General features: G+C 39.3%; 1 protein-coding gene across 6 annotated transcripts in view; it reads right to left on the reverse strand.

Moving 5' to 3' along the window:
• NRDC (nardilysin convertase) overlaps window positions 1–17,784 on the reverse strand; it is a 93,592-nt gene that overhangs the window by 2,452 nt on the left and 73,356 nt on the right. For all 6 annotated transcript variants that reach the window (XM_078331721.1, XM_035251447.3, XM_078331720.1 and 3 more), the window contains 11 exons: window positions 17,154–17,277; window positions 16,201–16,287; window positions 13,660–13,779; window positions 12,367–12,418; window positions 11,034–11,184; window positions 7,902–8,029; window positions 5,759–5,921; window positions 3,029–3,060; window positions 2,677–2,815; window positions 598–645; window positions 263–315 (listed from right to left, as the gene is read on the reverse strand). In XM_078331721.1, coding sequence (XP_078187847.1) covers window positions 263–315; window positions 598–645; window positions 2,677–2,815; window positions 3,029–3,060; window positions 5,759–5,921; window positions 7,902–8,029; window positions 11,034–11,184; window positions 12,367–12,418; window positions 13,660–13,779; window positions 16,201–16,287; window positions 17,154–17,277 — 1,097 coding nt within the window. The remainder of the gene's footprint in view (window positions 1–262; window positions 316–597; window positions 646–2,676; window positions 2,816–3,028; window positions 3,061–5,758; window positions 5,922–7,901; window positions 8,030–11,033; window positions 11,185–12,366; window positions 12,419–13,659; window positions 13,780–16,200; window positions 16,288–17,153; window positions 17,278–17,784) is intronic.

Here is a 17,784-nt window from a genome sequence, read left to right on the forward strand (position 1 = left end):
GGTCCTGAAACAGGACCCAAAAATGTTAAAGTGGCCATACCTCTCCTGAATTGGGGAACATGAACTAGCCTCTTTCCTTATCTGGAAACTTGACCAAACTGAAAACCTGATTATAGTCCAAGATACAAATTCCAAAAGTTTGGATGAGTAAGTGTCACCCTGTGAGATGGAAGGAAGCTCTAACAGGCTGCTCAGTAAGGATATTTGATAAACTTCAGCTCTAGGCCCTTATTTGAGCTCAGGGCCTTGCCAGCAGACTTACCCAAGAGTCTGCTTGGTTCGAAGGAAGTCAAAACAAGGTTCTTCCATGTGCATCTGTAATTCAACATATTGTCCATCAGCCCAACTCCTCCCAGCAGAGAAACCTCCATTTCTTCCCCCAAAGTGTTTCCCAAGTCCGGCCTCCCTTAGTGCCTTTTTCCTAATTGGCCCAGGCCTCCTGTCCATGCTTATACTGGGTGAGAACAGTAAATGACCATCTCACCTTCGAATCACAGGTCTCTGACCACCCCATGTCCCTATCCCAGGCAGAAAACGCCAGGCTTCACAGTGGGTCAGGGGCTGCGGAAAACCTCAGCATCTCCTTTATACACTTACCACCAGCAGCTCCATAAGAGTATATTCTCTTAGACTCCTGGTACCTGACTGAAAAGAGAAGGTAGTCAGGCCAACTGAATATCCAGTGGTTTATAGGGCTTTTAAATAATCCAGCTATTCTAGACAACCACTTAGGTATCGCCACCAATGCTCTCCCCCAAGAGAGTTAATCATACTTTGGTGGTGTTTACATATCTGCCTTCCCACCAGACTGAAGGTCTATGAGGACAGGAGTCATGCCTGATCATTTGTACTCCCGGCACTAGCATAGAATTACAGGTGTAAAGAAAGGTGGGATTAATAATCTCTGACTTTACCAGATCCTGCTAGAGGACTCAAAGGGCCCAGAGGACACATTCTAAAATTAAGTACTTGCAATTCAAAGCCCTAAGGAAGATAGCAGGAAATGTTTGCAGATCCTAAAATGTATCTGGATCTATTCCTCAGGACAGAAAACAGACTCCATGCCACACACAAGGAACAAAACCACTTGATAAGAAAAATACTTAAGAGGAAGAAGCCACGCTTTGGAATCACATGCTAGCTGCCGAGATTGGTAAAATAATGCATTCAGAATGAAAGGGCAGGAGGCCAGTAAACAAGGATGTTGCTAGTACATCCCAGAGTCAGGATCTTGTAGGGTCCTCTGACATAGTCATTTGCTTCCCATTTACCAGAGGAAGAGGCTAATGCCTATGTGCCTTTGCAAGCCCTGATTAGTCAGCACTGAGGTTTTCTGTTTCCCTCTAAAAGGACCACAACAAAACCAATGCTCTATGTGAGAAAGGATATGGTTTTCTAAAGGAAGCAATTTGTACTAGAAGCTAGTGCTAAGAGGTGACTGTTAGAAAGCATTTCTGTGAACAGTCTTACAATATGAAATCCTGCTGAAAATGAGAGGTTCTCCTGTCCCGGGGTTGTAAGCAGTCAGAGGCACTGAAAATGTACACTAGGTTAAGAAAGCCTAGGCCATACCATTTGTGGAGTTTGGGATCTGGTAGTAATAACCTAGAAAAGGCTGCAGGTTGGAATGCTACAGCCACAGAGGTGCCAGACAGAAGCAGGGCCTCTACAAAAGGACAAAAATTTTATCAACCTAGCTCCAGAACTGCTGTTGCTCCTGAATCAAAGTACCTATAAAGATGACTAGGACAAGACACAACTTCACTAACAATCAAAAGATGACTGTGACCTTTGGCAAGTGAATTGGCTCCTGACAACCACACCAGGCTAATGTCAGAATAAGGCTGAGGCCCAGGGCCAGAAATATAAGACACAGATGATGATAATCAGAACATCCCACCCAAAGCCCAGTCAGGGATCTTCACAAGACCTGATAAAAAGTGAATTCCTGATGCAGGGAACCCAAGATGACAGCAGTAGCTATAGGAGCCCCAGAATTTGGGAAGTCAGCAATCAGACGACATGCACAGGTTTAAGGAAGATCTCCATAGTTCTAGAAGCGAGTGGGACCAACCACAGGTTAAAGAAGGCTATGGGCTAGCTAACTGTGATTATTGCTAAGTGCTCCCTTTAAACACCACCCTCCCCAATAGGATGACATGGAAAGAACACAGAATCTGAAGATAAAAGGAATAAATTTAAGACCCAGCTGGTAAGACCTCAAGAAGAAAGAGGCTCTGGACCATGGAGTTGTCACCCTAAAACAGAGGTGATAAATCCTTCCTCTCAGGTGCTTTAAAACATTTATGACTCTGGTAGTCATTCTGTTTGTTGTGTCTTAATTGTTTGGCTATGTTTACTTCTGTATCCTTTTCAAAACTGTCCCTTAACAAATGTCCTGCTACTTGGGAGTTCTGTCGGGAGGCACATGTAGGGATTTCCATCCACACCTCAATTTCTGGCCCTCTGGATTAGTACTTAGGTGATTAATAAAGCAATACCTCACTGCGACTGAAAAAGGATCAATTTTACCAATAGGAGCAATGTTTAAATGTAGTTGCTTCAAGAAGACAAATGGCCTCAAGCATGAAACGACAGAAGTAACTATAAAAGGGCCTTGAAGGTCACTGGGTCAGGTACTGAATCTTCCACCAGTCTTTAATACCCCCAACTGACCTGGTAGTACACAGTGACTTCAGAGTTGGCATCACCCTTGTTCAGAGCTTTCACTTTGCATAGATGGTGGCCCCTGGGCAGCTCAACTACCTGGAACTGCACAGGCATCTCCTGCTCCAGAGGCATGAAGTTTAGTTTGCTGCAAGAGAATTAGTATGGGTCACTGAGGCACCTAAAAACTCTAAGTAGCTAGGCCTTCTACAGCACCTTTTCAATTGCTTTGTACACCAGCCTCAAAAAAATCTACCACAAGCAGTATTTCAATTGTGTGTTTAGTAACAACTGGGTTGTGGCTCCATGCCCTCTCACTGGTAAGAATACATAACCCCAAAGAGAAAATTCAGATACTTACTCAACAACATATTTCAGGAAATCCATAGATTCCTGCGAGGCAAAAGAGAATAACTGTATTAGGCTCTCTAGACATTCATTTCACCCAGAATCAGCTAACATCAATGTTCCAACTGCTTGGGGAGCCCTGCATAGCTTTAGAAAAGCAGACAGAGTTGGTGACCTAAATGTTGGACAAGTTATTCATGTTTGTGGAACACTCAGTGACTCTTAACTGTTCTGGCTCCCTTGGCAATCTGTTTACCCATATACAGTTTCCAAACTGGATCAAAATTAATTATACAGTGTTAGTTTACCCAACTAGGCTATGAATATGGCCTTTATGACAACGATGGACTATGTTTCAGAATCCTGAGCCCATTGACATAGAACCTGGATTAAAGCAAAGAAAATAACATTTAATACTGAGTGAACACATTATCTTCCCCTTTTAAGAATTATGTGTTCTTATCTATAAAATAAGGAATAAGTGAAGGGATGAGCTCTTTTCTGAAGTGATTTCTACTGGGGAAAATTCATGGTAATAAGTACTCTGTGCCAAAAGCCCTTGCCCGGTACTCCCACGGGGCTCGAGAAAACAGGCAACTGTTCTTTCTCTTTCCTTTGTGGATTGAGACTTAAAATTTTTTTGGAGACCAAGACAGAAACTAAGGCTGGTTTTGGGGTTGGAGAATGAAGACAGAGAGAAGGGGAGGATGGCAGCCACAATTTCAAGAGTAACCATTTATGTATTCCAATCAAAGGGCCAGCCCTGAGAAACTGGGAAACCATGGAGGAGGATGGTTAACAGCCAAACGGTTTAAGGAGAGAATCTTGAACAAGCATCTGACTGAGGAAAAGGCCTTAGGTACAAGGATCCACAGACATGTCCAACTCACTATGTACCAGAACAAACTCCTCATATGCTCCCAATCTTAATATAATTCCTGCTCCACCAACCCACTGCTTCAAGCAAGAACTTTGGGCATCATTCTAGATTCCCTTCTTTCCCACCCCCACTGAGTGAGTTCTGGTCATCTCTTTCTTAAGCACTTTTTTTCTTTCTTTTTTTGAAACACAGGTCTTGCTTTGTTGCCCAGGCTGAGGCTGGAGTGCAATGGCATGAAGATCTCAGTTCACTGTAGCCTCCACCTCCTGGGCTCAAGCAAACCTTTCACCGCAGCCTCCTGAGTAGCTGAGACTACAGGTGCACACTGCCACACCCAGCTAGTATGTGTGTGTGTGTGTGTGTGTGTGGTGTGTATGTGTGTGTGTGGAAATGGGGTCTCAAACTACTGAGCTCAAGTGATTTTGCCACCTCAGCCTCCCAAAGTACTGGAATTATAGGCATGAGCCGCCCTGTCCGGCCTTCAGTAATTCTTTTTTTTTATTTGGGCCTAACATTAGGCTTCAACATTTTTCACTCCAATCCAACTTTTTTTTTTTTGAGACAGACTCTTGCTCTGTTGCCCTGGAGTGCAGTGGCATGATCTCAGCTCACTGCAACCTCTGCCTCCCGGGTTCAAGCGATTCTCCTGCCTCAGCCTCCTGAGTAGCTGGGACTATAAGCACACACCACCACGCCCGGCTAATTTTTGTATTTTTAGTAGTGAAAGGTTTCACCATGTTGACCAGGATGGTCTTAATCTTCTGACCCTGTGATTCACCTGCCTCAGCCTCCCAAAGTGCTGGGATTACAGGCATGGGCCACTGTGCCCAGCCAATTTTTAAAAGTGTACAGTTCAATAATGTTAATAAATTATTCACACTGTTGTGCAGTAGATTAGATTTTCAGAACTTTTTCATCTAGCAGACCCAAAATTCTCTCTTCTCCCCAACTATTGGAAACCATCATATTTTCTGCTTCTATGAGTTTAACTACTTTGGATAACTCATATGAGTGAAATCATATCTATACAAGTTTTTATAACAGCTTCATAACTTGTCTGTCTGGATATTTCTCAACCACAAATCTTCTTAAATCCTTTAACGGTTCTCCATTTGTACAGAATAAAGCCCCAGCACCTTAGCTTCACAAACAAGCTTAACATACTTGTTCAGGCTATGTATGTATGTATGTATGGACACACATCCCTCACATTTCCTTCCTCCTATTTTAGTCTCTATACTAAATTGTTTATGGTTTCCAAATACAATCTTCAACAAATGTAACTAATAGTATAGATATGCCAGACCCATTTCACTCAAAGTCCTGGTCTATTACCAGCAATCTGTTTTTTTCTTTCTTTCTCTCTTTATTTCTTTTCTTTGGAGACAGGGCCTTACTCTCTTGCCCAGGCTGGAATACAGTGGTACAGTCATAGCATCCTGAGCCCCAAACTCCTGAGCCCAAATGATTCTTCTACCTAACCCTCCTAAGTAGCGGAGACTACAGGCATGTGCCACCATGTCTGGCTAATTTTTTTTTTTTTTTTTGTAGAGATGAGGTCTTACTATGTTGCCTAGACTGGTCTTGAAATCCTGGCCTTAAGTGATGCTCCTGCCTCCCAAATCCCAGCATTTTGGCCTCCCAAAATGCTGAGATTATAGGTGTGAGCCACCATGCAGCCCAGCAGTCTTCATTATAAGAAAACTGCCCAGCGTCAGAGGGGTCAGGTTCCCTCCTAAACAGAATATGATAATGCTGGCCTGCCAAAGCTACAGTTTCCCCTTTAGGGAAGAACTAATGCAATTCCAAAGTTCATAACTGCATTCAGACCTGGCCTACGCTAACAGAGCATCTCACACTCACTGTGCTTGTGACATTCCCTTGTACCAGGCCCTCAACAAAGAGCTGGGATTTGAATTCTTTGACGAAGCTCAGCAGACACTCAAGGGTAAGGCCATCCATCAAAGCCTGGTACTTGTCAATCATAGACCAACGGGCATATTCCAGGATTAAAAGCCGCACATCTCTGTACAGAGGGCAGAAAAAAATATGCAAAGTTATGTTATTAGAAATGAATCTTCTTTATTCTCAAGAGAATAAAGAAATATTTGGTCAAATTTCTATAAAGAATGCTTTTCTAAAGAGAGACCATTTTTATCTCAATATAAGATGGGAAAACAGTATCATAATCACCAAAAAAGTACTTAAAATCACATATGCAAACTTTTAAACAAATGTACTTAACAGTACAAAAATGCACTTACCTGTCTCAGTTGCAGAGTAAAATATTTCAAATAAAAGTAAAGCTGCCAGATGAGTCAAGATTATTTAGTTGTACATTGACTTAAAATTATTACTATTTTGGTTTGAAATCTAGTATTTTATTAATTTCTAGAGGCCATCAATTGGGTATCTATTACTGCAGTGACAATATAATAGAGGTAACGGCTCTTGTCCAGAATCAGATTAACTTCATCCCCCATCTCCACAACCCCAACCCGAATTAGCTGTTCGAATTTGACAAGTTTGCTAACATCTATGACTCAATTTCTTCATTTGTAAAATAAGGGAAGTAATTTATAAGAGGTAACCATTTGGGTTAGAATTAAATTAATGAATATATATAAAAGTCTTAGATCTGGCACAAAAATCTTCAACAAACAGGTTTATTATTCTAGCTTTTATAAATTTCAGGAGTTGAATTTTAATACAACAGAAGGTTGAATTTAATAATGTAGTATTTTTATAAATAAATAAAATAGTATTCTTGAGTTATTGGCAGGGGTTTATCATATCAATTGTTAGAGATAACTCTCCTTTCTAACATACATATATCTGGTTAATAGTTTTTGTAACTTTCTATAATCAGAATATCAGTTATTACATGCCTGACTCCTAACCCCTTCTAATTCTGGAAACTGATGGGTTCATTATAGCTGTGTCAAAAGCAGAACCTCTACACTACATAAGGTTGTGCTGTTCACTATTTATAGATCCCCAGAGCAAAAAGGTCAAGTAGGGGCTAGCCAGCCATGTGCACAAAGGGCTATGTCTGTTCAGAAGACTTTTCTCTCCTTCCCACAAAGGCTCCACCTGCTAATAAAGGGTACCCCAAAGGGATACTTTTTTCTGATTCACACAAACCTGTCCTACAGGCTACAATTAGCCCTGGACTAAAGTAGTAAGAACAGGCTCTGAGGGAAGGCCTAAGGGGGTTGCCTATAGGCAGAGGGTTTAAGTATTAGCATACAGACTGTTTAGCTACCTTTCTGGTCTCTTCTGGAACCTTGGCTGATTTGGAATAGTTAAGATGGCTAGATAAGTGACATGGTTAGAAATTTAACTCAGCTACTAATCACCAACATACTAAAATCACCAATAAATAATTCAGGGCTACAATAAAGCCAGTACTTCTTTTTGATTTTTTTGTTTGTTTTTTATGAGACAGGGTCTGTCTCTGTCATGCCGGCTGGAGTGCAGTGGCATGATCATGGCTCACTGCAGCCTCAACCTTCTGGACTCAAGCAATCCTCCCACCTCAGTCTCCCAAGTAGCTGGGACTACAGGCATGTGCCCCCACACCCAGCTAATATTTTATTTTTTGTAGAGATAAAGTCTTGCTATTACCCAGGCTGGTCTTGAACTTCTGGGCTCGTGATCTTCCCACCTCAGCCTCCCAAAGTGCTGGGATTATAGGCATGAGCTACCATGCCCGGCCCAAAACAAGCACATCTTTAACTGTTATTTAGTTATGATGATTGGGGAAAACACTCTTCTTTACTTTTAGTCTCTAAGTACAGTAGGCTGCTTTCAGTCCCATTCACAGCTAACTACATAAGCTGGGTTTAGAAATACTATAACCCTCTGGACTGGTTTCCTAAACCACAGCACAATTCAAACATGGCTAAAAATTAGCACTGGACTAGTGTTATCCCCCACACCTACCCACTAGGAAGACTAATACTTTCAGGCCCTCAAAATATAAGCTCATCTCATTTATACTCACTTGGCCAAAGTCTCTGGCTTGATGAGGATGTTAAAATAAGTTTTCTTCAACTGCTCAGTTATCATTGTAAAGACAGCTGGTGTGGAACTGAACTCTGCTAAGTAGTTAATAATGAGCTGAAACAGTAACTAAAAGAAAAAGAAGGGAGCATTTTAAGAAGCATGGAAATCTACTATGTATTAGGGAGGAAAATGCTTTTCTTCAGTTTTTACCAGGGGCTCACCATGGTACTAGGAATGTGGGGGGACATAAGAAAATTACTAATAACTCAATTTTTTTGTTTGGATGTTATTTGGAGACAGGATATCATTCCAGTCATCCAGGCTGGAATGCAGTGGTATGGCCAATCGTAACTCACTGCAACCTCACATGCCTGGGCTCTAGCGATACTCCCACCTCAGCCTCCTGAGTAGCTGGGACTAGAGGCACGCACCACCATTCCCAGCTAATTTTTTTGCTTTTGTACAGATGAGGTCTTGCTATGTTGCCAGGCTGGTCTCAAACTCTTGGCCTCAAGAGATCCTCCCCCCTCAGCCTCCCAGCCTCAAAAAATCTTAAGGCTCCAAAATCCTAAATAATTGTCAAATTTGGAACAATTCTTCCTTTTTAAATCATTTCATGGGTGTTCTCAATAAGATTTGTAGTCTGTCTTTAGATAGGTCCTATACTTTTCCTGTTTATTAGCCATTTTATTGTTTTTTTCCCCTCAATATTGTAAATAAATATAAGACTGTTTCCATCCATTTATTTCTTTGTTTAAGAGACAGAGGCGGCCAGGCACGATGGCTCATGCTTGTAATCCCAGCACTTTGGGAGGCCGAGGCGGGTGGATCACGAGGTCAAGAGATCGAGACCATCCTGGTCAACATGGTGAAACCCGGTCTCTACTAAAAATACAAAAAATTAGCTAGGCATGGTGGCGCGTGCCTGTAATCCCAGCTACTTAGGAGGCTGAGGCAGGAGAATTGCCTGAACCCAGGAGGCAGAGTTTGCAGTGAGCTGAGATCGCACCATTGCACTCCAGCCTGGGTAACAAGAGCAAAACTCTGTCTCAAAAAAAAGTGACAGAGCCTCACCATATCCCCCAGGTAGTGGCACAATCACAGCTCACTATATGCTCAAACTCAAGTATTTCTCGTGCCTCAACTTCTGGAGTAGCTGGGACCACAGGCACATCCGCCTGGCTTCCATTTCTAAGTGGTTATTGCTACTATGCAGGAAAAAAAGCCATTGATTCTGATATACAGCCATATCACACCTAATCTTTTATTTAATTTTAGTGGTATGTGAGGTTTTCTAAGAATATAATCATATCATCTGCAGGGAAAAATATTTTTCCAAAAAAGTTTTCATTTTTTCATCTTACTGTAATAGCCAGAACCTCTAAAACAATGATAATAATAATAGAGATGATTGTGGATTATTCTTTGATGTCAGTGTTCATCATTTTATCAGTTAATGTAATGTCTCCTGATAGTTCTTTACTTGAGGTTTTTATACTTAAGTAATTTTCTTCCATTCTGATTTGTTGGGAATACCAATTCAAATATATCAAATGATTTATCAGCAGTTATCACTATATTCATATAGTGGTTCTCCTTTGACTTGTGTTATGGTGACTTATGATCATCATTTTCCTAATACTACACAACCCTAGCATTCTTGGTACTTGAATTACTCTTTTTGCTATACTGGATTTAATGTTCAAATTTTAAGAAAGTTTACATCTATATTCTATAGGTAAAATTGATCTGTAGTTTTCTGTACATACATATATATAGATATGTGCTCTATATTAGGTTTTAATATTAAGGGCTGAGCAAGCCTCACAAATTCAAGAATATCAAATACTTTTCTATGGTTCGTATTTTTGATAAGCTCTCCAAGTCATTCTAAAACATATCTTTTAATTGACAACCACTGAATTAGGCTTTAATCTGCTTGAAACTTAAGCTACATTATATTTAGGCCTTAGAAGGTTGACAAAGTAAAATATTCCATGATATCTCCTTCTGACACCAATTTTTGTTCCCTGGGGAGATGGAGAAGGGAAAAGGCATAAAAAGGTGAGAGCTATACTCTTCGCTTGGGTTTTTTGCCAACATGAAGGCTGTTACCACCTAGCACAGGTCTTTCTGGCAGGTGCTTTCCTCTAAAATCTTTCTTATATAAACCTATTTACCTAAATATTAATATGTATTATACCCAAGAAACCTAGATATAAAATGTATTATTGAGTATATTATATCACTTTACCTGGTATTCAATAATTAACTCTCTTTGCTAACAACCCATTATTTTTTTCTCTTCTTTCGAAGTTTCTGATGAAGCAATACTGGAACATATTCCTCACTAAGATTAATAATTGACATGATACAGACCCTGTTTCAAAAAGGTTCATAAACTTAGAAGGGAAACAAGACACACATACTTGAAACAATGAGAGAGAGTATAGATGAGGAAGTAAGGGCACAAGCATTTGAGTTCTACTCTATTTCAGGCAATGTACCAGTCAAATTTGTTATTCCATGGCTGGCATGGTGGCTTATGCCTGTAATCCCAGCACTTTCAGAGGCCGAGGCAGGTGGATCACTTGAGGTCAAGAGTTCAAGACCAGCCTGGCCAACATGGCAAAACCCCATCTCTACTAAAAATACAAAAATTAGCTGGGCATGGTGGCATGTGCCTACAGTCCCAGCTACTCAGAAGGCTGAGGCACAAGAACCAATAGAACCCGGGAGGCAGAGGTTGCAGTGAGCCAAGATCGTACTACTGCACTCCAGTCTGTGATGATGGAGTAAGAGTACGTCTCAAAACAAATACTGTTATTCCTGTATGGTAAAAAATTTAATTAGAACCAATCCTAAATGCCAGTGTTGCTGTGGAAACTGATAGCAAAGGGAAGTGAAATCAATCCTAAAGCACAGGCTATAATCCCATGTACTGCCAGTAATTAATGAAACATATGTTGTTCTATTATGGTTAGTTAAAGTTAGAATAGCTGTCATCAGCCAATAATACTCATGATAATATATGAATAAACATTTTTCCTCTGTACAGCATCCCATGCACAAACCTCCATGTAAATATGGCATTTTAATGCTCTCTCCAAGGAAAACAGAGTGTACTTACAGGTAGTTTGTGGTTAAATCCTTTTACTCGAATAACTAAACCATATTCTCCAGCTACCAGTTTATACTCCAGCTGTGCCACATCTGCTTCATAAGCTGGTTCCGCAAGGTTATGCGTAAGGATATTGACAAAGATATCAAAGAGGACCACACTAAGGAGTACAAAATGCAAATACCATCTTTAATTAGTAAGAAAAACACATGAAATAGATTTGCTTCAGTTTAGGGTAAGCAGCTTCATTTTTAGAAATTGTAAATTACTCTACTCCAGAATGTAAAACTATATATTAATTTAGTTCAAAGGTAAAAAAGCTTACTCAGGATTCAGTTTCAGAGGTGCATTACAGAATTCCTACATTCAGCAGTGTTTCCCAATCTTTATCATGTTATATACACATAGAAAACGATAATATTTATACTTCACACTGAGGTAAATGGAATGGGCAACAGCAGCACTGGCCTGACGGCTCTGTCTACCTCCAAGCCTTGGCGTTCAGACTAATTAAAAATCTGAGGTATGGGAATGCATTTTTTAGAGTGAATATTAACAAATTCTAGTGCTGCTTGTCATTTTAAGTTTGGATTTTACAGTTAAGTGGGAAAAGAAAGAAGAACTGCGCCAACATTTCTCAAGTATCTCCTATGTTCAGATACATTTTAGGTGCTCTGGCTTTCCACAATGAAAGTTATCTACATAAATACTAAGTGATTTGTTAAGAACAGAAACAATCACATTCCTTTGTATTCTATAAATACAGAATCAACAGATCCATCAGTCTCATTACAGACTAGACACTCACCCAAAGTGATCTTTACTTTTTTTTTTTTTTTTTTTTTGAGATGGAGTTTCGCTGTTGTTACCCAGACTGGAGGGCAATGGCATGATCTCAGCTCACCGCAACCTCCGCCTTCTGGGTTCAAGCAATTCTCCTGCCTCAGCCTCCCGAGTAGCTGGGACTACAGGCGCACACCACCATACCCAGCTAATTTTTGTATTTTTTTTTTTTTTTAGTAGAGATGGGGTTTCACCTTGTTGACCAGGATGGTCTCGATCTCTTGACCTCGTGATTCGCCTCGGCCTCCCAAAGTGCTGGGATTATAGGCATGAGCCACCGCGCCCAGCCTTTTACTTTAAGGACTTTTCCCCATCCAGTAATTGGGAATGAACTGCTCTAGTCTACACTATCAGCATGTTTTACCTATATGGGTGCTAGCAATGGAGCAGCAACATAGCTCAAATATGGATAGAGAAAATGAAAGAATGATTTAGAATGAAACAAAATAGTTTTTCAATAACTAAAAAATATATTTTTCAAAAAAAAACAATTGCTTACTTTGCTGCAGATTTCTGTATCAAGGGTGAAATTAGATGGAAACGTATATATGCTGAAAGAAAAAAGACCATTGATAAAAAAGGTTAGGAGCCTCAAATATTTTGTACATCTGTTATTTCCCCCTAATATATATTTATTTAATTCTGAAATAAACTACTAATCCTTAAATCCTCATTACATCTTTATTCTTAAAGGTCTTTAAAAAGTGGTATTTACCATTTCAAATAAGGAGTTCCAGAAGGTACTCTTTAATCTATGGGAAGACCAGACATATGGGCAGATACACAGAGAGGCCTATAAATATGCATATTTATTAATAGCTTCAGTCAGGAAAAATTTTTAGAGCATAGATGTCAAGAATATTAAGGGAACAACCCCAGCATTCACACAAATTTCCTTGGAAAGCAGAGGCTTTCCAAGGAAACTGAGTAAACATTAAGGAGATTTCTAGAAACTCTTAAGCTATTAAAAAAAAAAATGAAAATACTTTCCCAATAAACTCAAGAATCCCACAGACCTACAATACAGTTGTGTTTTAAGGTTGGGGATATGGCTTAAATGACATACAAGAGCACCCAGCCTATGATTCCATGTTGCTTCAATAAGTTCCGTATGCCATGTTCAAGAACTGAACAGTAAAAAGCAACACAGTTAGGGCCACAACATTAAAGATAAGGACTTCAGAGTCTACTTAACTCTATACTATGCGTCCTTTATGCTGAAAACAAAATGGTAGGAGGCAGTTGGTAGGGATTTCACATTTGTAATGCTGAACTAGGCTATTATGTCTATGAATAATCCCTTTGTATATTCTAATCTCTTTTTAAAAAACAATGTTCAAATAACACCACCAATTCCTTAAGAAGACCAAACACCTGGCTCTGCTTTCATTTATCTGAAAGAAAAAAATCTAAAAACAAAATTTCATTCTAGCCTTAAATTTTTATTTCTTGGACACCGGAGTATCCATAAGGATTTCTGTGACAGCACAGGAGCACAGTATAAATCTGGTAGAATAAGCATAGAAAAGGTCTTCAAATGGAAGGGGAAAAGGAAAGAGAAGCAGGTGATATACACAAGGGAAATGAGTTGCTACAAAGTGGAGAAACATTTGATTTACTTATTCCTTTTAGGGAGGACAAGAGGGCTTCAAGATGGCTGATAGAGGCACCCAGCACTAGCTTCCTCCACAAAGGAGGACCAAAACAGCAAGTAGATAGTCACATGTCAAACAAAGCAACTAAAGAGAACACTGGAATTCAGCAGAGAGGTTACAGGAGGGCAACATTTTACCTTTGGGGATTTTGAATTTGTTGTCTTTCTTATACCACAGGCAACCTTGTGGAGTATTCACAATTTTAACTGGGTATTCTGTTTCAGGGCAATCGAAAGCCTTCAATGTAAAGTCTTTGGCTAATAAAAGAAAAGAATAATAATTCACTCAAGTATTTCAGCAGTAGCTCCAGTAATCTGTTACTGGCTTCAGGAGTCTAAGTAACTTTTCTCTATGGCAAAAATAAGCCAAATTCAGATGCTGGAATACTTTAAATTAGTAGACCAATACTGAAAGGAAAACGATGTTGGCCTTAAAGTAAATAAACTGTGAAGATCTGGAATTTCCCAAGAATTGATTCTGACTACTATACATTCTGCTTCATTCCCTTTCTTAAAGACAATTTTAACTGAAAGAGGAACCTTTAGTTAGGATAGTTTCATAAACCAATTTATGAAACAATCCATTAATTCATGAGAATGCCTTTTAACTAACCTTATGTATTATACATTTGAAAGGTTACAAAATAATTCTGCTCAAACAAAATCAAACTTGTCCTTTTGGTTAATTAAAACAACAGTTTCATCAACACATAGGTGAAAAATAGCTAATTTTTAAAATTTGAGTACTTGCTATATTTATTTAAAAGAGCTGGACTTGGTACAAACGGTGGCTCATGCCAGTAATCCCAACACTTCTGAAGGCTGAAGTAGGAGGGCCACTTGAAGCCAGGCTGCTTGAAGCTAGGAGTTTGAGACCAGCCTGGGCAACATAGAAAAAGACCACATCTCTAGAAAAAAATTAAAAATAAGCGGGACATTGTAGTGCACACCTGTAATCCCAGCTACTCAGGAGGCTGACACAGGAGAATTGCTTGAGCTCAGCAGGTCAAGGCTGCAGTGAGACATGATCATGCCACTGTACTCCAACCTGGGCAACAGAGTGGATCCCTGTCTCAAAAAACTAAACTAAACTAAAATAATAAGCTAACTGGGTTGTTTAGATTATTTACAGTTCAAGATGTGAAACTGAAATGTCTAAAATATTTAACAATTTTTTAAAGGCTTTTTTTTCCCCTAATTGAAGGGAGAATCACATAACAAACTTACTTAAAGTGAACAATTCAGAAGCATTAATACATTCACAATGTTGTGCAACTACCACTTCTATCAGGTTCCAAATCATTTTCATCATCCGAAAAGGAAACCCCCTGCTCCTTAAGGGATTGCTCCTCATTACCCACTAACCTCAGCCCCTAGCAATCATCAATCTATATTCTATCTATGTTATCTATTCTGGACATTTCATATATATGGACTTATCTGTAACCTTTTGTGCCTAGCTTCTTTCACTTAGCATGGTTCTTCCCCATTATAGCATGTATTAGTACTACATTTTTTTATGAGTAATATTCTAAAGTATGTATATACCACAGTTTGTTTATCCATTCATCCACTGATGGACATTTGGGTTGTTTCCATATTTTGGGTATTGTCAATAGTGCTGTGTGAACATGAAGGTCCATATATTTGTTTGAGTACCTGTTTTCAATCCTTTTGGGTATAATCATAGAAGTGTAATAAATGGCTGCGAAATACAGTGTTCTGAGTAAACTATACTTATAAGCAACTCTAAAACCTTGGACCTAAGATTGGTAGCTTTCAATTATCTTTTTCTGCAACTCATACTTAGAAATATGTTTTCCAATGCAAGCTAGTAGACAGGCAGAGAGACCTATTTGAAACAAAAGTTCTTAAAATAATATTCTTTCTATATGCAATGAAACATTTTGCTATTTTCTATTCTGATTGATTTTTTTAATGCTTTCATGGCTCATTACATTGACCTTACAATCTATTACACTGACTTCCCAACCTTCTAATGGACTGCCACCTGCAGTTTGAAAAGCAACAGAACGGCTGGGCGCGATGGCTCACGCCTGTAATCCCAGCACTTTGGGAGGCCGAGGCGGGTGGGTCACGAGGTCAAGAAATCGAGACCATCCTGGTCAACATGGTGAAACCCCCTCTCTACTAAAAATACAAAAAATTAGCCGGGCGAGGTGGTGCGCGCCTGTAATCCCAGCTACTCGGGAGGCTGAGGCAGGAGAATTGCTTGAAACCGGAAAACGGAAGTTGCAGTGAGCCGGGATCATGCCATTGCACTCCAATCGAGCGATAGAGCGAGACTCTGTCTCAAAAAAAAAAAAAAAGAAAAGCAACAGAACAACCTGACAAGATAATGTCAATCCCTAAGGAGACTGGTGTGAAAGGATCAGCCAGCTATGCTACACAAGATACAGCATCAACTTCAGAGTCCCAAGATCTGTGTTTAAGACCTGGTTTCTCATTCACCAACTGAATAGTCTTGCACCAGTCACTTTGCTTTTTTGACCCTCAGTTTTCTCATTTGGAAAAGTAAGAAAATGGTCATCTCCACCTCAGAATGTTACTGGGAATCTCAAATGTAAATTCCTATGATACTTTGTAAAATATAATGTGCTATACAGGTGCCTATTAGCACATGAATGGATTATGTATAAAAACTGCTGTTTTACTGACCTATGTACTTGTTTTCAGCTGGAAGATGAAGATCTGGATTTAATTCAAAATTACTATTCCACAGCTCAGCCCAAGAGTTTTCAATATCTGTAAAGAAGAAATATAAACTGACCCAATAAGCAATGCAATGTTCAACATTCTCTTAATAATAAACTAGTTATCAACTGGCCTTCACAAATCAATTCTCCTTTCTCAGGAAAAACTGTGACTAACACATATCCAGGCATTCTAGAATCATACTACTCAGTGTGGTCCCAGCAGCACTGCCATCACCTGGGAGCTTGTCAGCAATGCAGAATCTGGTCGGGCATAGTGGCTCACACCTGTAATCCCAACACTTCGGGAGGCTGAGGTGGGTGGATCACCTGAGATCAGGAGTTCGAGACCAGCCTGAATAACATGGTGAAATCCCAGATGGATTTCTAATAAAAATACAAAATTAGCCAGGCGGGGTGGCATATTCCTATAATCCCAGCTACTCAGGAGGCATAGGCAGGAGAATTGCTTGAACTCAGGAGGCAGAAATTGCAGTGAGCCAAAATTGTGCCACTGTACTCCATCCTAGGCAACAAGAGCAAAACTGTCTCAAAAAAAAGGAAAAAAAAGAAATGCAGAATCTCAGGTCCTACTCATACCCTCTGATCAGAATCTGTATTTTAGTAAGATTTCCAGGTGACAAAAATGCAGTGGCATTTGAGAAGCATTTTTCTAAAACTAAGTCAAAACCTTCCCCCCAAATACCAAGACAACAGGGTTTTTTCACTACCTAGTAAATATAAACATAGCAGAAAATAACTTTGTGTGCAGTAGTATAAGTAATTTTCATTTCAAAGTGAGTTATTTTAAAAAATTGTACTTTCCCCCTCCTCTAAAACCATTAAATTATTAAACAATAAACATTTCCAGGCAAGTCAGATATACCTAAATGTAAGAAAATTCATAAAATATTTTACCTTCTATACTATACTGAGTTCCAAACCATTTCTCCTTGAGGTCACATTTTCCCTCATTAGCACCAGACAGTAGAACAAGATTTGCTTTTTGAGGAACTAGCTGATTCAAGGCTTCAGCAATGACCTAATAAATTGGGAAAAAGGGAGAGAGATACACACAATTTTAACCTAATATATCTCTGTTTAAAAAGGCAAAAATTACATTGTTAGGCACCTCCAAGATCTATGCTCATGAAAGTATCTACACTCCATGAACACCCTAATTTACAAAGTCTTGTCAGTGTTTCAAAAACTTTTTTCCTACTTTATTGAGATATAATTGACAAATATCAAGTATGTTCTTGATAATGCTTTAAACAGTGTTTATCTCAAATCCTACATATTAACAGTAAAAATAGCTATCCTTGACTGCTAAGCTTCTACTGTGAGCCAGGAAGTTTACATACATTATTTCATTTATTCCTAAAAAGAATCCTAAGGCATACTCACTTATAGGAAATAACACTCAGCTCCTGAAGTCGATGCTTAAGTAATTTGCTCAGGTTAAAGATTATATAATTTGTACAGAATAACACAGCCAGAAGTGGCAAAAGTGGAGTTCTAACTAAATTTGTACATACTACCAAAGACT

The sequence above is a fragment of the Callithrix jacchus genome, chromosome 7, assembly GCF_049354715.1.
Source record: "Callithrix jacchus isolate 240 chromosome 7, calJac240_pri, whole genome shotgun sequence".
In the NCBI taxonomy this organism is placed as follows: domain Eukaryota; kingdom Metazoa; phylum Chordata; class Mammalia; order Primates; family Cebidae; genus Callithrix; species Callithrix jacchus.